This window comes from Syngnathus scovelli, chromosome 1 (assembly GCF_024217435.2).
Source record: "Syngnathus scovelli strain Florida chromosome 1, RoL_Ssco_1.2, whole genome shotgun sequence".
NCBI classification, from domain to species: domain Eukaryota; kingdom Metazoa; phylum Chordata; class Actinopteri; order Syngnathiformes; family Syngnathidae; genus Syngnathus; species Syngnathus scovelli.
In genome coordinates this window covers 22,142,947-22,165,817 of record NC_090847.1, presented here as the reverse complement: position 1 = coordinate 22,165,817, position 22,871 = coordinate 22,142,947, and the positions used below count along the sequence as shown (strand labels likewise).

At 40.0% G+C, this 22,871-nt stretch overlaps 1 protein-coding gene across 2 annotated transcripts in view; it reads right to left on the bottom strand.

Moving 5' to 3' along the window:
• slit3 (slit homolog 3 (Drosophila)) overlaps positions 1 to 22,871 on the bottom strand; it is a 168,110-nt gene that overhangs the window by 45,058 nt on the left and 100,181 nt on the right. For both annotated transcript variants that reach the window (XM_049750086.2, XM_049750076.2), the window contains exons 7-15: positions 14,791 to 14,862; positions 11,151 to 11,314; positions 9,553 to 9,697; positions 6,639 to 6,710; positions 5,958 to 6,029; positions 4,539 to 4,610; positions 3,851 to 3,994; positions 3,026 to 3,189; positions 431 to 581 (exon numbers count right to left, since the gene is read on the bottom strand). In XM_049750086.2, the coding sequence (XP_049606043.1) occupies positions 431 to 581; positions 3,026 to 3,189; positions 3,851 to 3,994; positions 4,539 to 4,610; positions 5,958 to 6,029; positions 6,639 to 6,710; positions 9,553 to 9,697; positions 11,151 to 11,314; positions 14,791 to 14,862 (1,056 nt within the window). The remainder of the gene's footprint in view (positions 1 to 430; positions 582 to 3,025; positions 3,190 to 3,850; positions 3,995 to 4,538; positions 4,611 to 5,957; positions 6,030 to 6,638; positions 6,711 to 9,552; positions 9,698 to 11,150; positions 11,315 to 14,790; positions 14,863 to 22,871) is intronic.

Sequence of the window (22,871 nt, the reverse complement as noted above, 5' to 3'; positions counted from 1 at the left end):
TTTTTTTTAAACATGGGAGCTAAAACCCAAATATGAAAAGGGAAGATAGCAGCACGGCAAGATTAAGAGAGTTTTGTATTGACTTATTCCTACAGGTTATGAGAGGTGTGCTGTGGAAATTTAATATCATGTAAAGTGAATTCAGAGACTTGCTTTTAAATTAAGTGGAACCTTGATATAATGGACAGTAAAAAGTCCACTCAAAAGGGTCCTTAGTACAGTACTTTCAAAATCAATTCACCAATGCTTGCCTTGGTCTATCATTATAGACCAACCGACCAATCTTTCTCCTCGACATCGTCATCTACAGGCTTGGCATGCATACTAAATTTTCAATCATTATTGACGTTTATCGTTTGCATGCCATACATTGTTTTGCAAATGCAAAAATACATTTATAATCAACAAAATCTTTTGTGCAACTACTTACAGGTCAGTAGTGTGTTCCGGGATATGCGAGGGAACGCGGGTCAGTTTCAGGTTGGAGCAGTCCACCATGGTGCCCTCGCAGCGGCATTTGTCGGGACAAACAAGGTCCTGGAAACACTCGCCGCTCAGTCGGCTGCGATAGTCTTCTTGACCTGTCGACAAGTGAGCAGCAAAAAGTGACTCAGGGTTTAAAAAGGCAGGTTCAAATTACTGACAGTTTAAGTGCACAGATTTGCTTGGTTTTACCAGCTTTGCAGTCCTCCATATGTTTATTTATTTCCTTGGAAATTCTACATTTGTATAAAATGCATACCAACCTGCACATTTCTATGTTCTTGTCTATCAGCATGGTAACATTTCCTCCTCTCATGAGCAAAATATTTTTTAATAAAGTCTCTGGGGTGCCACAAAATTATGCCGCTTGTTGTTAGGGAAAAAGTAAGGAAAGCAGTTAAAGAGTTAAACTTTTTTTTTTTTTTTTTAAGCGAAAACAGAAAGCTCATTAGTTGTTCCTTTAGTGGCAATAGAAAAGGGTTTGGAGGTTTTAAAAGGGGCGCTGGGATGAGCCATGCTAGCCCTGAAGCGCTGCCGTATGACCATTTTGAAGCAGGAGCAGGTGTGTGGCGGATCTGAAATCTCAGTGGACATGTCGTGCAATAATTAACAGCACAAAGTGGCAATCCTCTTGTTTATTACTTATTTTTAAACGTTCCCATCTCAAGCCAGTTTTATATAAGATTGTCATTACTTATTTTAACAGTACACAGTGCAGTCATCTAAAACACATTCTTATTAATTGACGCCAACATATTCTCATTTTTGTCCTTGATTAGAAAAAGAAAATGATGCTTCCCAATGCATACTAACAAAAGTAAAAGTTTAAAACAACGAATGCTGATGTATGATTATTTTCCATTGCAAAGTTCTGGTCTGGTTTTAGTTCTTGAATTTCCTTAATGGGAAATTCACTACACACCACTTTGAGTCCGTCAGGCAATCACACTGACAAACAATGGAATGGGCAAAACAACATTTTTCCACCTGTAATAAGATCCTCAATTAAAGGTTATAAGGATTTAAAGTCTCTGGAAAGTGAAAACATTTATATCCTCTAAATTTGACACACCACAACACAACTCTCCCGAATTTGAATGATGAAAAACCTTGATAGTGTTCCCAAAAAAAAAAAAAAAAAAAACTTGGAAAATGGATGCTATTTCATCTTGCATTTTTCTCGCAACATTGTGCAATGATGCTTGAGCTGCAAGCCTTTTCATGCTCTCAAGAAGGCACGGCAGCAGAAAGCCCTGGTCCACCCTCAATTCTGCACCTTTGCGACATGCTCGCTCATTGTCGACAACGAGTCTCTCTAAAGCAGCTATGCCAGCAAACTATCCAAAGTGAAGATGCATTTGCGGGGTGTAAACATCTCGCAACTGCACAGGATAACCGCTGATGTGAACAAATATTGCATACTGTGCCTTGGTTTGGGATATTTAATATATATATTTATGTAGTATCTGGTTTTGTAAAGCATCAAGCAGTGCAAAAGGGGCAATCATGTCAGACCTTCATATATATAACGTGTTTTATTGCAACATTGATCATCAGTTAAGGTTCCGAGTCACTTAATCGGCCAGTAGACGCAGGCGAGCGTGTGCCGGGCGGTCCCTGGCGCTTGACGGAACCATGTGATGCCACAGCAGGCGGGGCCACATGGTTAGATCAAGCACAAGAGACAGCTGCACGAGCCAATCAGAGTGCAGGTCCACACAGGAGGCAGGGCATGGAGGGGAAGAGGGGCAATGGGGGCAAACAGAGAGTGGGAAGAGAGGATGGTGGGAAGGTCCAGAATCGTCCAGGGAGGAAGAGGAGGTGCAAGGAGAAGGCAGCCAGAACCAGTTTCAGGAGTGACCAGAGGCTTGTTATTACTCTAAATGAGTGGTACCACCTAAAAAATTCATGGCTCTCCGAGTACCACCATCCTGACCAAAAAGCAGCGGTGGAGTAGTCTTCTTTTAAAATACAGGGTTTTAGTCCTAAAAACTGTCATCAATATTATTGTAAGCCACTGTAACACAGTTTGGAATTACACACTCAATTTTGCTCGAATAGGACCGTAACAATCATGACTAGGGCAAACGTTCTATATTTAAAACATAATAGTATGTACGCACAAGTAAAAAATTATGTGATCTAATGTGTAGAAAAGTCCAAAAAAATAAATAAAATAAAAAACAATAACGTGGCAGAAGCCAATTGGACCAAAAAAAAAAAAAATGTAATCTTCGCAAAATAGTTTCCATGTTAGATCAACTATTAGGAAAATGATGACATTATATGTTACCTGTTGTTGTGAACTATCTGGATTGGCTGTTAATCTAGCAAAACAACGTGATCCCATAGCTTTGCTAACGTTGCAGACCGAGTGGGAAAAAAAAACTGCTGAACTAAGAAACTTACAAAATCTCCTGATCAATCAAGTAAATTACAAAAGCCCGCCTTGAACTACTATTGCAACATATTTGTACGTTATTACTTTCCACCACGGTGCATAGGTCATGCTTTTGTTGTTGCTATCATTGTGTGCGCTTACCTGTGCAACGAAACTTCTTGCCCTTGACTTGGCTGATGCGCTTGTTGGCCAGCCTTCTTGGGTGGCTGCAGCGCGCCCCGCTGGTCTCGATGGGGTTGTCGAACAGAAAGTCGGCAAGCCATTTCAGGTGACAGTCGCACATAAAGGGATTCTGAGCCAGATGACTGTAGTGGAGAGAATGCATTTGTCACCATCTGCTTTGTAACTGCTTTAGCCAAGTGCCAGGACTACAGGTACAAAAAGCCAATGCTGGAACATTCTAATAGAAAACAAATTCATGCGTTGACTTAATTAGGTCTACCTGCATCTGAGAAATTGCACAACAGCTATTTTGACGAGGCGTAGCTCGTTGATCATTGGGACTTTGTTCAGTCCTGGTTCTGCTTGAATTCTACATCTTTTATTTCTTTTTTTTTTTAGACAAGAATAGTGATAGGGTAGACAAGACCCTTAACTGGTTCCTATCCTATTTATCGAATAGGTATTTAATCTGCAGATGATTTTCAGAGTTTGTCAAGCGTTCCTATGGTGTTCCTCAAGGATCAATCTTATGGCCCATCCTTTTTGAGCTCAGCAGTTGAAATGATGCATAAGTAAATCAAATGGATTTACCAGGTAATTAAAAATACACTTGTTACAAACGGTGTCTGAAGAAGTGTACTTTTTTGAAAATGGCTAGATTTTTATCCACATTTTGCATGATCAAATCAAAACTTGCTGTGTCCAAATATAAGTTGTCCACCGCTGACAAAAAAAAAAAAGGGGAGGGGGGCTAGTCACAATTTAAGGTGTGTCTTGTTAAAACGTGAGTTTGTAAGCACTTACAGAGTTTTGATGGATCGCAGTGGTGTGAAAAGTCCTTTACTGATGGTTTGTAACTTGTTATCATACAGTGACAGCAGGTTGAGATTGTGCAAGTCCTGGAAGGTGTTGACGCGGAGACAGTTGATCTTGTTGGCGTTCAGGAGGCTGAAAAAAGAATTTATGGATTTAAAGATTCAAGTACATTCATGCTTGCTGAGGTTTCAGATTTTTTTTTGAAAAGCATTGTTAGGCTGTTAAAGCAAGGTAGTAGATAGAATAACGGGCGTATAACCTTAGTTTCCACCAATGATCACACCTGAATGTGCAGAAAAATTACCGTCTGGATCGGCTCATTCTCATTGTCTTTGCTTGACTTCACTTTATGGGAGAAAAGCCCCAGAACATTAGCAGTTTCTGCTGAAGGACTGCAGCGTTTGCAAGGACCATATGTCACATTTATATTGAATTATTTATTTGGACCAGGTCCTGCAACTGTGCTGCAGTTTTGAATGTCACCCCCGCTTGAATTTGTTGGAAACACACTTGTGTTATTTTGGCAAACTGTATCATTAATATTGTTCAATGTTGATGCACACAATGGAGTACAGACGTAAAGATATTTTCAATGTCTATTTTTTTCAGATTCAAAGTCAGTTTTAGCCCGTAATCTTTGTATTTGTGAACCCTTTATACAGATTAGAGTACTTACAGTAGCTGCAGGGACACCAGGCCATCAAACAATCCTTTCGGTAGCTCAGTGATCTTGTTGCCATACAGGACCCTGCATGGGACAGTTATCAATGACGCAATTTAGGCGATAATGTAAAAAAAACATTCATTATTCGTCTGCGGTTTTGCTTCTGGAACCATGTATATTGAACTTTAAAAAGCAATTGAATTAGAAATGCAATGCAGTTTAAGCATATTACTGCATTGATAGGTCTCTGGCAGTGTCAATTAAAAATAAGCATTATTATATTAATAAAAGCAGGTTTAAAGACCGAGATTGTCTTAAAAATATTTAATATTTTCTCTCTGCGGCCATTGTTTTATCTCCTTTGATGATCCAAATCTGAGGTTGATGTAGCGTGCTCTAATCCTGCCGCACACGCGACCATTCACACCACTCGAGTGATTTCAATTTTTGTCCCATCACGCCTCAGCTCGCCTCCACTGACAGAGGCCACGTCTTAATGTCTGAGAATGTGTGTGTGTGTGTGTGTGTGTGCGCGCGTCACTCGAAACACCCAGCAGAGGATTCACCTTGCCTGCCCTTTCTCGTCCATCTGTCCGTCTCGTTTTCACGCTGCAGATTGATTCAAATTAAACTGTCCTTCATGTTCTTATCGCACTCGGCCCTCTTAGAGACACGCAAACAACACACACGCTAGGTGATTACACGCACAAACTGAGCCACACAAATCAATGTGTGTGTCCTTTTCCCTTTGGGTGTCAGCCACAATATTTGGATTTGTTAAATGAGTGAAAATACAATTACATCGCCGCATGACTGGCTGCACATTTGGTACTGTACTTGGGCATTGAATGGTGACTTTCGACTTAATCCACCTTTTAATACCAGCACTATCACAAATTAACAGAAAATTTAACAAATGTAAAATAAAAAGTGAACTACAACGTGAATCTGTGTAACAGCCCACTCCAGAGTTTATATTTGAAGGTAGATGCTTAAAGAAAAAGCATTTTTCAAATTTAAAATATTTTTCTACTGAACAAGTCTACGGCCTGACTGAATGAAGGTCCTCACCTCGTATCAACATATCTCCGTGGAACCAAGACGTGCGCACACGAGTGCTGAATGCTAAAGATGTGTTTTGCCAGTCAACCTTGGCTCGCTCTAACCAACCAATCAGAGAACTAATTGATTCTGACGTCATTGTGGACCAGCTCGCTGGCCCTTTGGGGAAAATTTGAAATAAAAAAAAAAATCCACCATGGAGCAGCCAATAGATTTGCCGCAAAATGAAGACTGCGGATGTTTAGAAATTTCAAATAATAATCAAATAACAAATACTATAATTCATATTGTGAATGTAGATTAGTGCTTCTGATCGTGCTTGGGTCATCAGTGAAGTCCTTACTGGCATGTGCGTGCCGGAACACTTACAGGGAGGTGAGCGAGCGGAGGCCGCTGAAGGCATCGGCGGCGATGTCGGAAATTTGGTTCTTACTCAAGTCTCTGTGGAAGGAGAGGGAGGGGGAGGGGGACAGTTAGTGCATTAGTGATACAGATGTCCTAGAACTGTCGCCGACAGCATACATCAGCAGAGGTCAAGGGAAGGCGCCTCGGTAAGGAGAAAACGAGAAAAGTAGGTGTAAGTAAATGAGCTGGCGGATGATGGACAGGCAGATGGGATGAAATGCGACGGCCGTGATGCAGAGAGAGAAAAAGAGCGAGAGGAAAAGCCCACGCGGTGGCATGTTTAGTGCACGTCCATGTCGTTCACGTCCATGAAGACGGATTTATTATGGAACCCCCGGAAGCCGGAGGATGATTGGGCGGCTGAGCGATGACCTCACGTCCTTGTGAGTGTCATTTGTGATGGTATCGGTGGATATTAACATGAGGAGTAAGGAGACCACATTTGGATTTTGGAAGTATTGGCACAGGAAGTGTTAAGAGAAGCGCTCCTTGTGGTTCAATCTTTGTACTGTTAACTCATGTGTGTGTGTTTGTGTGTGTGTGTGTGTGTTATATACCAATGCAACCCATGAGAGTTTGAATGTATTCATGCAAGTTGAGAAGACTTTTAACAAAAAACTCCCAGCCCGGTATGGAAAGACTCACATCCTCTTGAGTTTCTTGTATGAAGAAAAGGCTCCAGGTGGGACACTTTTGATCAGGTTCTGCTCCAAACGACTGGAAAGACACAAAGAAAAGAGACATATATCAAGCGATGGTTCGATTTCCGCTGAGGATAAAGAATATATTGCTGCCAAGACTGTTAGATTGTCGGTCTACATGTGCTGCTGCAGCTGTGTTCAAACATCCATTCATCCTTCACGTCTGTTTGTTAGCTTGGCGGCGGACTTTAAGGCAAAGATGTGGTAGTTTTAAATACAAACTGTATTTGGTTGCAGTTTACAGTGGTGAAGCCTACACTGATTCAAATGATATGTTGGATCTTGGTATATTGATGATGAGAAACATATTTGTGTAAAATGGTTTAATTGTAGTTCTATTGGCTCCCTCGGAAACATGCTTGGACTCAGCCCTCTCCCCAGGTGCCAGAATTTTACGATCCCGCCGCATTTGTACTCATTCCTCGTACGATTTTACGATCATCACGATTTTAATTTCAGGGGTTTAGAACTTTTTTGCGGAGGCCCTGAGATATACAATGGCCTTGCTTCGGCAGTGGCCCCATCTCATCCCCAAATCAGCTGGGATAGGCGCCACCCAAAAGAGGAAGAAGCGGAATGGATGGCTCATTTACTGCAGTACCAACGATCCAAACCCGGGAAGCAGACCATCATGCGCACAGTAGTTTGTGGAAGGCAAGGCTCAACGATAATGATGCAAAAAGTTGGCACGATGGATAAATGCATGTGTCACTGGCAACGCTGCACTGATAATCTTTGTTTTCCATACACAATTTCTACAAAAACAAAGCATTTTGCACGCTACTTTCTTAAGCCAAGGGCCAAATGGCAATGTACTACATCTTCCCCCACACCCCACCCACCCCCTCCCTCCCTCCCTCTTTACAAGACTGATTACACTGGCAGGTTCGTTTGGAAAAATACACTGTGGTCGAGTCGCATCCAGCTCATGTATTCTTAATGCCCGCTCGTTTGGAGGACATGAAGATGGAAGATGAGGGAGGAAAACCTGTGGAAGTGTGGAGAGGAGCCAAGGCGAGGACCAGGGTCAGCTGTCACTATGATGAATGGGATCCTAGCCGAGCCTCTTATCCTCCTACTCTTTAACCCGCACCCTGTTCTGCTCTTGACCCCTGTGCCTTTCGCATCAATCCATCCATGCGGACATGTTTGCCATTATGGTTGGAGGTAGTAAAAAACAGCTGTAAGGTCTCATTGTTTCATTTGATGAGAACAATATCAATAACGAAACTGCCCAGGGTATTATACAAAGAGCTTTCAGTTGTGACAAATATGTATACAACAACAGACATGCGACTGAAGGCAGATTTACTTATCAAGGTGAAAAAAACAAATGTCACTGTGACATGAAAAACTAATAAAAGAAGATATCTCGATTGAATGCATTACCGAGAGAGGATTTCATTATCAAGCCGCCAGTTCTCTCTCTGCTGAGGTTTTAATTGATGCTGTCTACAATTAATTAATTTATAACGCGCAACACTGGGATTAACACAATGAATGTTGGCACCCAATTAACCATCTGACCATTTATGAACTGACAAAACAAGACAAATATTTTCATGATGATTTCATCATTAATGTGGCGCATAACAACTCTAATTTAAACTATTTTCAATGAAGTTGGTCTTTCCAATAGATTTTGCTGATTTAAGAAGTTTTCTGTTCAGGCACTGAGTATCCCATCAAAAAAGGGCTTTAATTTATGGTGACAAAACATTTTAGGGGACCTTAAAATTCCAGAGTACCCTTGCTTGTTTTCTGGCCAGTGTCACATTCTCGAAAACATATCTCCACTTTAATAAAGCACTGTAGGCATCATTGTCAACGTGTAACAATTCATACAAGGGCATCGGCATTATTAAAGAGGTGCAGATATTGATAAGGGCAATGTATAAGCGCTAGTTAAATGAAATTCTCCTTTGCGGGAGGCGACACAAGGTTGAGACAAAGGCACTTAGAGGCTTAAGAGAATAGGACACATCACAGGAAGCCACTTTACAGGCACAATGAAAAAATCTTTAAGGCAGAGGTGACGATTAGCTGATGATTGAAACACGGAGGACATTGACTTGCCTGTGCGCACCCACGAAATGGTACACACACATTTGGCAGCGATCCATACCGCCAGCAGGAAGAAATTTGACATTGACCCAACTGATGTATTGGGAAAGATTTGCAAGTCAACCTAAATGCAGAGTAGACGAGAACAAAGCCATACAGTCCCATTAATTTATTTTTTTGGGCTTGTTTGTTAAAATCCATGCAACATCTTCAAGGCCTCTTTAAAGCCTGGCTTGCCCAAACATCCCCATCATTTTAAAGTTCATTTTGATTGTGTGTACACATCACTATTGGATTATTTAAGTCATTTTTTTTCAAACGTAAAAGGACTTTGATTAACTATCGAACAATATGTGTGTGTCTAATAGAAGCACGGAATGAAAATAATTGCCTCTACAAAGAAAATAAAGCTTAAGCTTAACTATTCATTTAACAATATCGGTATTTTCGTTTGCAATGGTGTTCAACTGCACTGCATCATAAGCAGAATCTCAACAGCTCTTAAAACTCAAAACTGAGATTTATTTATTATTTACCTTGTATTTTTTCCATGAAGCTTTTATGTTGTATTTGGCAGGTGTTTGGAAAAGATACAATGCACAGGAGGACAGAGTGGATACACACTATACGGTCGGATAAAAGTCTGACTTTCTCTTCGACTTAATAAAAGTTTTTTTTTTCTTTTTGAATACAGTTTAAATGGGAGTTGAAAACCCCCTCTCAGCAGAATTAAACATACACCCCAAAAACATGACTATAAGCTAAATGTCAACTAAAGTCAACGGCAGCCTTACATCTCGACGATGCCCTCCGGGAGGTTGGCGGGTATTTCGGACAGACTTTTGCGGCGACAGTCCACAATGTTGTTGTTGCACGTGCAGCTGGGCGGGCACACTGCCACCAGGGGCTCGCATGTCCGCGACTCGACGTGGGTGGGGCCTGGAGACCAACACAGACAATTAAAATCTGAGAAATAAACGATGGGAAACGAGTGTAATGATAAGAAAGAGTGCGGGGAATGCAATTCCAATGTTCTTCTAATCAGCCCCATTTGGATACAATTGTTTTAACAAGCAATAGCAAAATTATTATGATGTTTTACCCTCGTACAAATGTAAACAAACGCATTAACCTATGGAAACGATAATAAGAAGTAGAGCAGTGAGATATAATGTGCCGATCAATGTTCTTAAGAATTCCACGTAAGCCCAATACAATCACACGAAGGAATGGAAGCTCTCTGACCAATAAAATGCAATTGTGAGATATAATGCTGATGTTTTTCACCCTACAATCCTGATAAATTCCCTGAAATGAAAATTAAAAGCATATAAAATGAAAGGTGCTTTACAAGGAAAGTTGACTATTTAAAAAGGTGAGAAAAAAATTAATGCATTCATGCAGATAGGTTCAACCAGCGTGAGAAATAGACCTAACGTGAGGAGTCTCGATCAGGGCAATGGAAGTTGGAGCTATGAGGCTACAGTCTAATAAAGAGAAATCCGCCTGACAGTCTATTAGCGGCGAGCTGAATCAGACGCCTCTAAACAGCGATAAGAAAAAAAAAAGCTTTTCTTCGAGGAGCCTTTTGGCTGAACACGCTCTTTTCTGCATGCTGTCACATTAGAATAGACACCTTCATGCTGATCTGTCCGAGCTCTGCACAATAACACGGTGTGTAATAAGGAGACAAGGACGCTGTGCAGTGTGCGTGCGGGATTCAAGTCAAGAGTTCAGCTCAGCTCAAGATTATGCATTTGAGAGTATTTTTAACTCACTTTGCAAAAGTCTTCGGCCACGACTTTCGAGATATTTTTTTAGGAAGGCTTATAGGACACTGTACACTGACATTTTAGAAATTCATAAAGTTATAAATCCACGTTACTACCATTAAAGAAGCATATTGCATTTATTTAGGGAGGAAAAAAGCAAGTACAGTAATTTATTACTATACAGATATTTTTAATTATTTTTTAAAACTACTTCTGATTTGGGATTTGTTACATGGTGGTATTTTTTGTTTGTTTTTTCAGATTTGGAGGATTTTTTGGGGTGGGGTATTTTTTTCTGTGTGATTTTCTTCTAAAGACAACTTGGTAAACAAATAATAAATCAGAAACAATGCACGAAATGCTGAAAACTCCCTAAAACGGAAACAATTATTCTGAAATATTGAAACAAAACAACACATTTTCAAGTGAACGCAATGTCTGTACATTAAAAATGTATTGGAAAAAAAGATTTTTTTTAGCCCACAATACTCCTACAATATGCGATTAGATGAACACTGGGGTCTCACTGTGCAACTTTTTTTCTTCATAACTCTTGTATGGGACGCAGGCGTTCCTAGCATTAATGCTGCTGTATTGACGTCTCATGCACACAAACTCACCACTGCAGACAAAATCCTTCTTTTGTACGTCGGGCACATTCAGGCCCCTCATGTGGGCGGGGGCCATGCACTGAGTGAAAGGTGCCAAGCCGCGCCTCGCTCGCAGCCAATCAGAGAGCCAGGACAGGTGACAGTCGCAGTGAAGGTTGTTGGAGTGGAGACGCCTAGAGATAAGCAAGTAGAAAAAAAAACTGTAGATTTTGACAATTACGATAAGATGTCTGTGCTAATTGCTAACATGTTTCTCATCCAGCCGAGAAAGGTGTAGGCTTCACTTTTATCTCTGAACACAATCTTAATCTCAAACTGAGATTAATCAGTCACTTCAGATGCGATCCTGACCTCCAGTGTTGTTTTTGTAGTTGGTTTGATATATAGCTTCACAAAAAAGTGCTTTCTCCGCTTTATAGTCAGAAACCGATGTATGTCGATATCAACCCATGTTTAAGAATGGAAAATAATAGACAAGTTTTTTTTTTCTTTCTACAAAAGCAAAAGAAAAAAGTATATTTTTGTTCAATTCTGTGTTAAAATTGTGTCAATATTAGTCAAGTCGTGTTTCTTTATACAGCCCTTAATCACAGATACGTCTCAAAGGGCTTCACATGCCCACATTCTCAACATCCCCTGATTATAACCTCCAGGAGGGCAAGGGGGAAAAACTCAAAACAAAACATTAATTTTCTTTATTTCAATTAATTCCTTAGAAATCTTTTTAATTTGATGTCAATCAACATCACAGCAGTGGGTCAGAATTTAGGAACAGCTGTAAATGTGATGCAGTGCAGCTCTACGTAGTACTTCAACAGCAATAATCATGTTGTAAAATGACTATCAATATTATTATTGGGCAAAAATTAACCGCATGTTTGAAATGAGAATCTTCTGTAACATTGCACAAACGAGACAGGACACAATGAGAAAAATCAAGCCGATGATATGATTTTCCAATTAACACCTGACATCATGTGCAACTAATGTCCATACGAGACAATCGTGTCTGTCGTCTAAGTGGCACTTACGCCACTAAATCCCGTAGAAAACGAGCTCCTGGCGAGCTAATGTTCAGTGTTGGGTGCATTAAGGGATTTTTTTTTTTTACCACAAAGCTGAGAGACTCCACGGGCGGACACCTTAAGAGTCACAAGGGGGCGGGAGGAGGAGAGCGGAAAAATGGCAGGATGTCTTGTCAGCGTATTATATGCCGGCCGGGATATCTGGCCTTTCACAAGACAGGCCTCCCTTTGTAATAAAGCCGAGGACAAATCCTGTTATGGAACAGAGATGGGCTCATTGATGCTAGCAGCGGGGGTAGTAGGTTTTAATACCGCGCTCCCATTATAAATCCAGTTTATAGTCAAACTCCCGCCTGGATATAGCCGCGTTTCAGCCCACCCCTGGTTACAGCCTTAATTACTGACAAGTAGGATTAAAACACGGGGCACAATGCTCTGTGTGTTGAGCTTCTGTGGTGCCTGCTGGATTTGTGGACACTTGATTGGCTTTATTGTGTAACTAAGGTCAGAATTGCATGTGTGTGTTTTTGGTGACTTGGCCAGAAGTGTGTTTGTTTGTGTTGACATGCCAGAAGTGTCTATCTGCATGTTGTGTGTGTCCTCGAGCCACAAGGGCACATTTTTATTACCGTTAAATCAAATTTAGCGAGTGTCGTTTATTTGAATTATGGAATGAGACCTCAAGCCAAGAGGTGACTAACAGCGTTGCCTCGACAGCTTCAAATTGGTATCAACACTGGTTCATCACAAATAGTATCTCCTGCTAATTTTCCATTTACAGGACATCATTAGCATCAATGCAAACTCCCATGCTTTGGCAGTTTTTTTTGTTGTTGCTTGCTTAAAAGCCACAACGTGAACATTTTCAAATAGAATCTAGAGCAGGGGGTGTCAAACTCATTTTTTTCACGGGCCGCATTGTAGTCATAGCTTCTTTCGGAGGGCCATTATGATTGTCAACCCAAATAAATGTATGAGCACCTCATATTATATACAGTAAAAGCTACAAAACAAACTGACAAATAACTCGTTTTCAAATCAGACGAGTAAAAACTGGTCAAATATTTAAAAAAAAAAGATATTAAAAGTGAAGACTTTGCAATTCTAGTAATGACGCACGAATATGATGCACTATTTGTCTTCGCTGGCCACATAAAATGACGTGGCGGGCCGTATCTGGACCCCAGGCCTTGAGTTTGACACCTGTGATCTAGAGCATTTCTATAATTATCTTCTTACTAAGAAATACTCGATAGCGACTCCTTGGCAGAGGGAATGACTGAATGAGAAGACAGCAGAGTATTGACATGCAAACACTGATGGTAAAAGCTGAGGCAGTAGGCAGTCACTCCGTCAGTCGGCTTTGACAGACAAGAGAAGCGGCGCGCGAGGCCTTCTGATTAAAAGATATTGGATATTGGTGATTCGCCACTCAATCTGCCATCAACTTGTAGAGCTGCGCAGCAACCCGAAATCCAATTTTGTGAGGCTGATTTGAAGTGGTGGGACGAGCGCACGTGCACACAAACACGAGCGTTTTGTGATTGGCTGGGGGACGGGAGCTGCCGTTCAAATTTGAGCAGAAAAATGGTCTCGAAGCACAAGTAGATTTGGGGAATTTGTCCTGTGTTCTGTGGGTTTTGCTAGACTACATAATAAATCGAAAAAAAATAAAAGCTTTTCTCCAGGGGACCAAATTCTTACGTCACCCCTACTCTACAGAAAAAAACTACAACACCTTGGTCAATAAAATAGAAACATTCACACATGTAATTTAGCCGCAAATTGTTAGCTGACAGCATATTGGCCCATGTTATTTTTTGACTGTCACAATAAAACACTACAAACGTGATAAAATTGTATTTTTAAGGACAGTTGCACCCGCGAATAAAAAAAAAAAAAAAAGAATGAGCCAATAAGTGATTAATTGAATGTGGACCCACAATGAGCGGAGGTCCATTGAAATCCACAAAGGTTGATCTGAGGATTCTCAACCACTGGTTCTCAACTGTTCACGGTTCAAGTGCCTTTCAGCGCACCCCAATAAAGAGCAAGTCTTCAAAATTCTTGCAAAAATGTATTTGATGCATCTCAGCACAGCATTCTGATTAACATCACGTTTCTGAAATATTCTGAATTAAGCAGAAACATCATTTTTTTTAATCCATCTGAGGGGGCGGCCATTTTGCCTTGTACTGCCACTTGCTGACAACAATTGCTGTCAAAAAAAGAACATTGGGTCCTGATCCACCAGCTGAGAATTACTGTTCTGGGCCCTTCTTGTTTGCTGAATTAGTTGTGGTTCTTGTTTACCACCCCGATTTTGCTATTCACTAGCTATAATACTGCTCATACAACCATAAAATATGTTCTCCAAATCAATTATAAGATTAGGGCCAATATACCGTTGCTCTTTTGATATACACTGAATGACTATGAGTGGAACAACAAGTATTTACAAGGTCAACAAAAGATTTTGATGAGATCTCGAGTACTGTTACAGAAACGCAAACTTTCCTGTCTGAATTCAAATTCACGACTAAATCTGTTCGTGCATTCTCACCGAGGTTTCCATTACTAGTCCATGCACCTGACTCATGCACGTGTGTGTGTTTTGTACTCACAGTGTCCGCAACTTGGGCATGTGGTTGAAGCTGGACAGCGGGATGAGGGTGATGTTGTTGTTGTTGAGAGTGCTGCACAGAGAAAAAGCAGGAGAGCGAGAGAGGGTGAGAGAGGAAAAACAGATTCATTAGCCGAGTTCCAGGAAGCGTGCGCTGATGCACATCACAATAAATGTCATTCCAATCCACACTAATCCCAATGGAGACAAAACATACAAATAATCCTCAAAGTGCAGTCTCCCCAAAGCGGCAATTTCAACACAAACAAAAAATTATATCCACCCATCCATTATCTGTACCACTTATCTTAATCAGTGAATAATATATTTTAACTTTATTGGCGTAGTTCTTGTTTTTAATTATAAAGATACAAATTCTTAGTTTTATGTTTTGACGTTTCTGTTAGCCAAAGAAACCTCTCCAAAACAACCAATTTTTCTTGCAAAATATTTCCTGTTTTGAAATTTTACATTTTTTCTTCTAAAAACTCACCACCTTTCTTGAAATACCTCAAAGTTGGCCTTCATCACAAACGAACGGACACTAGTGGCCTCACAAACATTTTCGCAGGTTTTCATGCCTGAATATAAAATTAGACAACGGGAGAAAGTAGAGGAAGCTACGCAAAGGCATAAAGCTGTTCCATCAAAGCAACTCAGTGGGGACCAAAATGCTTTTTTGTGCTTTTTTCCAAGGCACTGAAAGCTCATAAGATGGTCTTTTTACAACATAACACTCACGGGATGGCCAAATGCATCCAAAAAGCAACTTGTGTATACGCGCTCGGGAAAAATATACTGCAGCAAAACACAGAAGACAAAGGTATAATACTGTATCACGGCCATCACACCAAAAAAGCATTCAAAGTATTTACATGTGTTTTTTAAGGTTAAAAACTCAACAATTACAGCTCGAGTATATTGCGCAACAAACTAGGGAAAACCAGCATGTGATTTGGGAAAAATTTGTAACAATTTAATATATATGGGAGCTGTGTAATTAAACAAAAAGGTTTTAAATAGTTTTACGCAATACATGTGTTGCAACAATGTATTTTAAAAATCATGTATCTGTAAAATTGTTAAAACCAGTGTATTTCCAAGTGTTCTAATGTGTTCGTTGCGTAACAAAAGTATTATAGTGAGGTGAAACTGTTAAAATTTGACAAAAATAATACATGTTGCAAGGTCAACATAAAATTAGTATAACTTGGCATTTGCTTCCTTTCTTCAATGTAATGTGCAAAACATGTGTTATAACATGGTCATTAAAATTGCCCTGTTTGTTAGATATAAAATATAAATAAAAACAGTATGTCACTTCTATCTGATGTCCACTTTACTGTGGATGAAGCAATTAATAAAAGTTGATGCATTGTGCATTTTTTTAGAAATACTATTTCTTGTGACAAATATTGGCAGAAGCACAATCAAAGCATTCATTGTCGAAAACAGCCGAAAGGTAGCAGGCAAACATCAAAACACCCCACAGCGAGCGTTCACTTTGGTTTGTTTGAAGCTAATGTTGTCACAAGTGGTCCAAATGGACTCATTACGCGGGAGTTTCCGTGTTTACGCTAACACCCACTCATCCCCAAAATACACCGTGCGCTCCGCACTGTTGATCTTACTACTCGTCGTTCTCTTTAATTCACTCGTCCTTCCGACTCGCTTTCCACATTCTCCCGGCCGGTGTAGCCTCCATGGCCTTGGTGGAGGGATTGAGTTTCACACTCGGTCACTTTCAAATACACACGCACACATAAATTGGTCTGCCCTGTCAGGGGTGATTCCACCCAGTCTATATAATTTAATTGTGGAATAACAAACCCACCACCCAGCCCCCACTACAATTTCCCTGTCAAGTTTCTCCTGCTACCATTACACTTAAACATCTCTGCCTTAAGGCTGTTGCCAGTGGTCCGAATTAGTCAAAAATAAACACTGAAGATCATTTATATATTACGTTTCACCTCGGACGGCACTTTAAATGCATCACATTCTGACTGGCTCACGTTTTGTTTGTGTTCTCGCAAAAAGCATTAAGTGCGAGTTGTACGTGCGGTTGGTGGAAAGTACACAAAGCTTTCTGGGTGGAAATAAAATGACTGTTGAATCGTTTGTGTTGATTCCACTGAGGCAGGATCATATTTTGTGTATACGAGCACATTTGAACCGCTGGCTTTGTTTTAAAAAAGGAAGTAGCTATAAAAAAATAAAACTGAAGAAAAAAAAAATGCTAACGTGTTACTAGTATAGGATAAACTCTGAACATTTTGAATACCCGTTTCGATGCTAGTGTCGCATTTCTCATATACAATCAGTTCAACTTTCCATCAATTATGTCATTATTTTCTTCCTCCTTTGATAGTGTACTTGTTGAGTGTGGATAACAGCGCCCCCCTCTGTATGCAGCATTTTGCCATCATTTGCAATTAATAAAAGTGCTGCTCCTTCTAGTTCGTGTATCTTGGGTGCAGTATAATACCGAGAAGAATTTAACAACTGCATTCATACTAGTCATTTTCAGCAGAGAATAAAGAATATATGACAACATGCATTGCTGAATTGTCTACCTACACAAGTTGCTCCACTGTTAGTGTTTCAATATCCGTTGCTTAAGGCAGTATAAAACTGCTAACACTTTTTTTTTTTTTTTTTAACCGCAATCTACACAGGTCAAGCTTTGCATGTCACATTATCACTGCAAGTCCACCTCCTTACACTTGGGTGTTGGGTGAGACTTAGAAAAGAAAATTTCCGCACTGCAAAGTCTGGAAATGTGTATTGAACAACGTGATCCGGCAGTAATCATCCGCTCTCAGCCCATGGTGTCAACTTCCCAATGCGCACTGATGTCATCCTCATTTCAGAATGGTCCTGAAACTTTTGTTTTCAAGTAAAAAAAATTGTATTGCAACATTCATCTCTGATGTTTCCTTCTGCACTATCGACATTTGAATTCATTTAAATTTCAGGCTCCACAAAGTCTGCCAATGAACAGCCAATATGCGTGTGTGTGTGTTTGTGTGTAACAAAACGATTGTGCGCACATAATAAAGTGAATTTCCTATTAGTCTCTCACGCTCAATCAAGTTCATCAGACGCAAGTCGATACTCACGGCGAGCGCCTGAATTAAAAGGCCAAACAAAGCAACGTGACGTTATGATCGCGCTGATGAGCAACATTGACTGGGTTCGATACGATCATTCTCACTTCCGATCTTCAGCATTAGTTCTCAACTGTGAGCAGTTGTTCCCAAAATATAACCACGAAATGAACGGCGTATATAGTTTTGCAACAAGTGATTCAATGATTTTTACTGTATCTTGGCTTAGTTGTGAAATAAAATGGCATTATGAATATGTGATGCAGCAGTTTTATATTGTGTTGCAAATTTGTTTTTAAGCTCTTTTAACATACGTTCAAAATAATGTAAACATAAGCAAAAGCAACTATAGTAAGAGAAAAAAAAATGTACAGACACTGATAAGAGTGTAATGATCTTTTTGTGTGTTTACAGGAAACAAATCCTATTTTGGGACAGGGCCAAATACAAAGAAAAATAATGCTAATGTTTTCCGTGGGTGTAAAAAGCAGGATTACAGAGGACATGCAATCTTAAGCAAAAAACAGACTGAAGTTGTAAACTATCCACTTTCTAGTTTCACTCTTCATCTTTAATCTTTACCCTGTAAATCTAAAAAAGTGTGTCACCAACAGTGGATGGCCATTGAATTGTCGAATTAATGTGAAGAGTAACAAAATTAGTATCCAACTATAAGGTTATGCAATGTGGTAGTTGTGCAATGCAGTTTGGTGTAATATATTATAATATCAGATAAAAGTCAGATTTTTTTTACCATTTCTGTTTTTGCAATTTGGCTTTACATAAAATAAGTTCAATGTAATGACATTCTAAAAAGAGCCCCCCAAAAAATGGCTGTAAGGGTAAACAAATCAAAGTATTGTTAAACGGTGAAATGCTATGCCTGTAATTCATATATTTATTGTTTCTGTTGTTTTATTGATTAGATGCATATTTAATTCTCATAATCAGCCAAATAATCGGATATTAATTCTGTCAAATATTAAAATCGGCATCATCCTACAAAAACGAAACCAAGCGAAGCCTATTGATTTAGATATTCATGACAAGCTGGCTGAGGTCTGCAATTTCCTTCTGTGTAACATTTGTCAGTGCGTGACGGCAAAAAAATACCTCTGACACATTTATAAGATATCATTAAATCAAAGTTGAACTTTGAGTCCGCAGTCAATGCGGAGGCAAAGATCCAGCAGGAATTTAATGTCCATCAGTGTTTCCCCACTCAAGTGAGGAATTGGTGCCAACTATCAAAAGAGCTTAAAGGACTCTTGTGAGTTTGATGAAGAGCTCTCAGCATCTTGGCCCAGGCCTCATTAGAAGCCTGAAGATGAGAAGGATGACGACGAGGTGGGGCCACGCACATGCACAGCCACTTGACTGCTTTCATCACGCATTGCTTTAACCACCACCGCCGTCTGCTAATGTGTGTCACTCTATATCACAAAGTGATGACCTCGAGGAGGCAGTGGAAATGTATCTCTCTAAATATAGATATTAATGTGTGCTTACACGCACCGGTTGGGAGGAAAAAAAATTGACGTTTGTGACCTTTTTTCTTGAACGGGTCATTAAAACTTCTTATTTTTCGTACAACAAATTGACTTGTTGTTCATTAGCTTATTTAAATTTTTCATCCTGCACATAATTTGTTTGTTCACTTACTATATGTTCTCTTTTTACGTAAGCAAGAGTTGTTTGTGGAATATTTGAAAAAGTAAATAAACGTGTACCATTGGCATTACGTGATCGCTAGTATGTGATAATCACTTTTTTTTTTAAACTTGTGCACAAAATTCACTTACAGTACTTATGTAGCATTCGGTTGTATTTAACTTTGAATGCAATATACTTGCATTTAATTTGTTTTGCAAACATTCATTCAGGAATATAATTTTTAAAAACGTCTACGTGCAATATAATTTAAAGGAAATATTTAAAGAGTTTTTTTTTCCTTTAAGCACAGTCTTAGTGTTAAAATATAATGTTACAGTGGCTAAGAGTAGCATTCAACTACTTTAAGTTCTAATAATTTAAATGACTAACAAGCATTTTCATGTGCCATTCATCTCTATTGACAGGGAAGATGTTTGCAAATGTACACAATGGTCTGCAAACAGCCTTTAAGGACCTTTAGGGTGTGGAGTTAAGTGCTTCTAGTGGTTAAGGTTCGCATTTGAATGTTCTCACAGGGCTTAACGTCCACTTTAATAGTACTTTTGAAAACCGCTGCCTTTTTGTTAAATGCATGTCCGCAACAAATGCATGTGCCACTGTAATAAAGTGAAGTCCCGCAATGAACATTTCCCAAAGGTCGCCATTGGAAAGTGTTTGAAGGCTAAACGCACCGCAGGGGGCCAGATCATTAACAGCCAATGTGATCGGGGCCACATCTTCATCTTTACCGGGCTTTTAAGTTCACATCAGACACATGCAGAGTTGACCTAACGCTGTTCAGGAACTTGGTAAAACTGTATATGTACAGAATTGACTTTTTAGTTGATTATCAGTCTGAAAATGTTGCAGCAAAAATGGCGGTTGAAAGACCACGATCAAAAGAAACGACTGTTATTTGTGAAGGAAAAGGTCTACAAAGATTGACTCAATTCAGGATATGCGCCTGATGGACGTTGGGCACAAATGATACGTTTTGTCTGTGTAGCTGACTGACAAATGTTGCTGCTGGAAGGAAGGAATTGGAATGAACGGATTGATGGAAGGGAAGGGAAGGGAAGGGAAGGGAAGGGAAGGGAAGGGAAGGGAAGGGAAGGGAAGGGAAGGGGAGGGGAGGGGAGGGGAGGGGAGGGGAGGGGAGGGGAGGGGAGGGGAGGGGAGGGGATGGATGGATGGATGGATGGATGGATGGATGGATGGATGGATGGATGGATGGATGGATGGATGGATGGATGGATGGATGGATGGATGGATGGATGGATGGATGGATGGATGGATGGATGGATGGAAGGTGATGTACAAACTGTCTTCAAACAGAGTTCGTGACTGTTTTCTTAACATTCACGTTAAGTTGATTTAAAATGGCTATGATTAACACCAAATAGCGTTCAGATGTTTTAGTAGGCTTTTCCTAACATTTCTGGATTAAAGCAGAAGTCATCATATCCACCATGTTGATCGAGGCCACCACTTCTAGCTGAAGCAAAACAGCTGCAGTACACTGACTTTAGATGCCCATCAACCCTCGCTCCTCTGATCCCCAAAGCGTTAACCTTTGCACTTGACTGTGAGACTGCTGACTGGTTCAAAAGCCAAAAAAACGAGGGCAGCCAAACCAAAATGAGTCGAAAGCAGAGAACTGCACCGCTCTGACCCGACAACAATTTTTACGCTGATACACTCGACCATCAATACAAGTGTAAGGGTCAAATGCAGTCTGGCTTTAAATATGTAAGAAGAGAAAAGCGGCAGGCACGTCAGAAGGGCAAAACGGTAAAATCAGGACCGGACATTCTGGTCATTTTGCGCTCCAACTCACAACTGCTCACATTTGCCAGTCATTGTTTGGGCTACTTGACAAGCAGCAAGCATCTGACCGACTGCCCGTCATTTCTATTGCAGTTATGGAACAGTTGTTTTTAATAGCAGATATCAATCATGTTGTCGCCAAGTACATGTCATTAACGCTCCATCCATGCGTCCATTTTCTGTAGCCTCATTAGCGTGATGAGCGACTGCCTAGCACAGGGACGGACGGGCTCCTCCCCAACATACAGTAAGATCAATACCTCAATCCAGATGTATCACTTCAATAAGATTTCATTGAAATCACTTCACTGGTATCGGTGGCAATGGATGAATTTCTGACACGCAAACCAGAACTGGGGAGGGGTTTACTGTAATCTTATTTCTTGAATATTTAATTGAATTTGACGTGTCCTGGGTGATGCCGACGATATTCATCACTTACGCAGCTGTGCGCGCAGAGTCGGCAGCAACTTTCGGGAGCCATTGTGCATTTGTGTGTGCAAACGTGATGATTTGCCCGCTTTAACGTCAATTAAAGCGGAATGCTCTTCAACACATCTGTATCCCAACTCTTCACTCAAATGGCCCACATTAGAACCATTACGAGACGGATAGATTATTTTAGCACGAATCTGTTCTTCCTGTCCTCGTGGAATGATGTCAGAGGTCAGGTTAAAATAAACCCGATCATTTACTATAATTGTAGCATAAGCAAGAAAAAGCAAGCAAATTGTATCAATTTCTGTATGATTCAAACATATTGTAATAATTTGCTGAGAGGACTAATAATTCCATTTTGATTTGAAGTTATTTTTGGTTTTAGTTTTTTTTTACATTTACATATAGAATAATTGACTATATATTAAGAGTAAAGGCACTTGGTGTCTGAAAATTAAGAAGTCAAATAAATGGCTGTGAAACATTTTTTATCATTATATTTGAATTTAAAATTGCTTTTACCTATATGATATTAAATACAATGACCCAGCAGTCGCACAATTTGGCTAAAAGAGTGACACAAATATCTAATTGATACGTAAAATTACAATGTATGCATCACAGAGACATTTATATACATCTGATTTTACCTGAAGTGCATCCATTTAAATAAAACGAAAACATTGTGAGGTGGAAACATGAGCGAAAGCTCAACAACAATGGCAGATGGTCTAAAAATGTCAAGATGATGATTTTGAGTTAATAGTGCATAAAATAGATGCACGCGTGTGTGCTTGCGTGTGACTTTGGGTGACAAACTGACTGAAAGTCACCTTGCACATTGCGCCATGCAACGCTCTGCTTATGAATTATGACAGTTGCTGCTTGGCTAAAGCTACTCTGCTAAGCGTACATGCGCACACACACACACACACACACACACAGTTGTACATCATCTCTTTGGCGCTTGTGGAGGAAAGTGATCATAAATTATGCAGCCGTGGCTCTTTCCCTTTTTAGGTTCGGCAGAGTCTTTGAGAGGGTTCTTAAATGC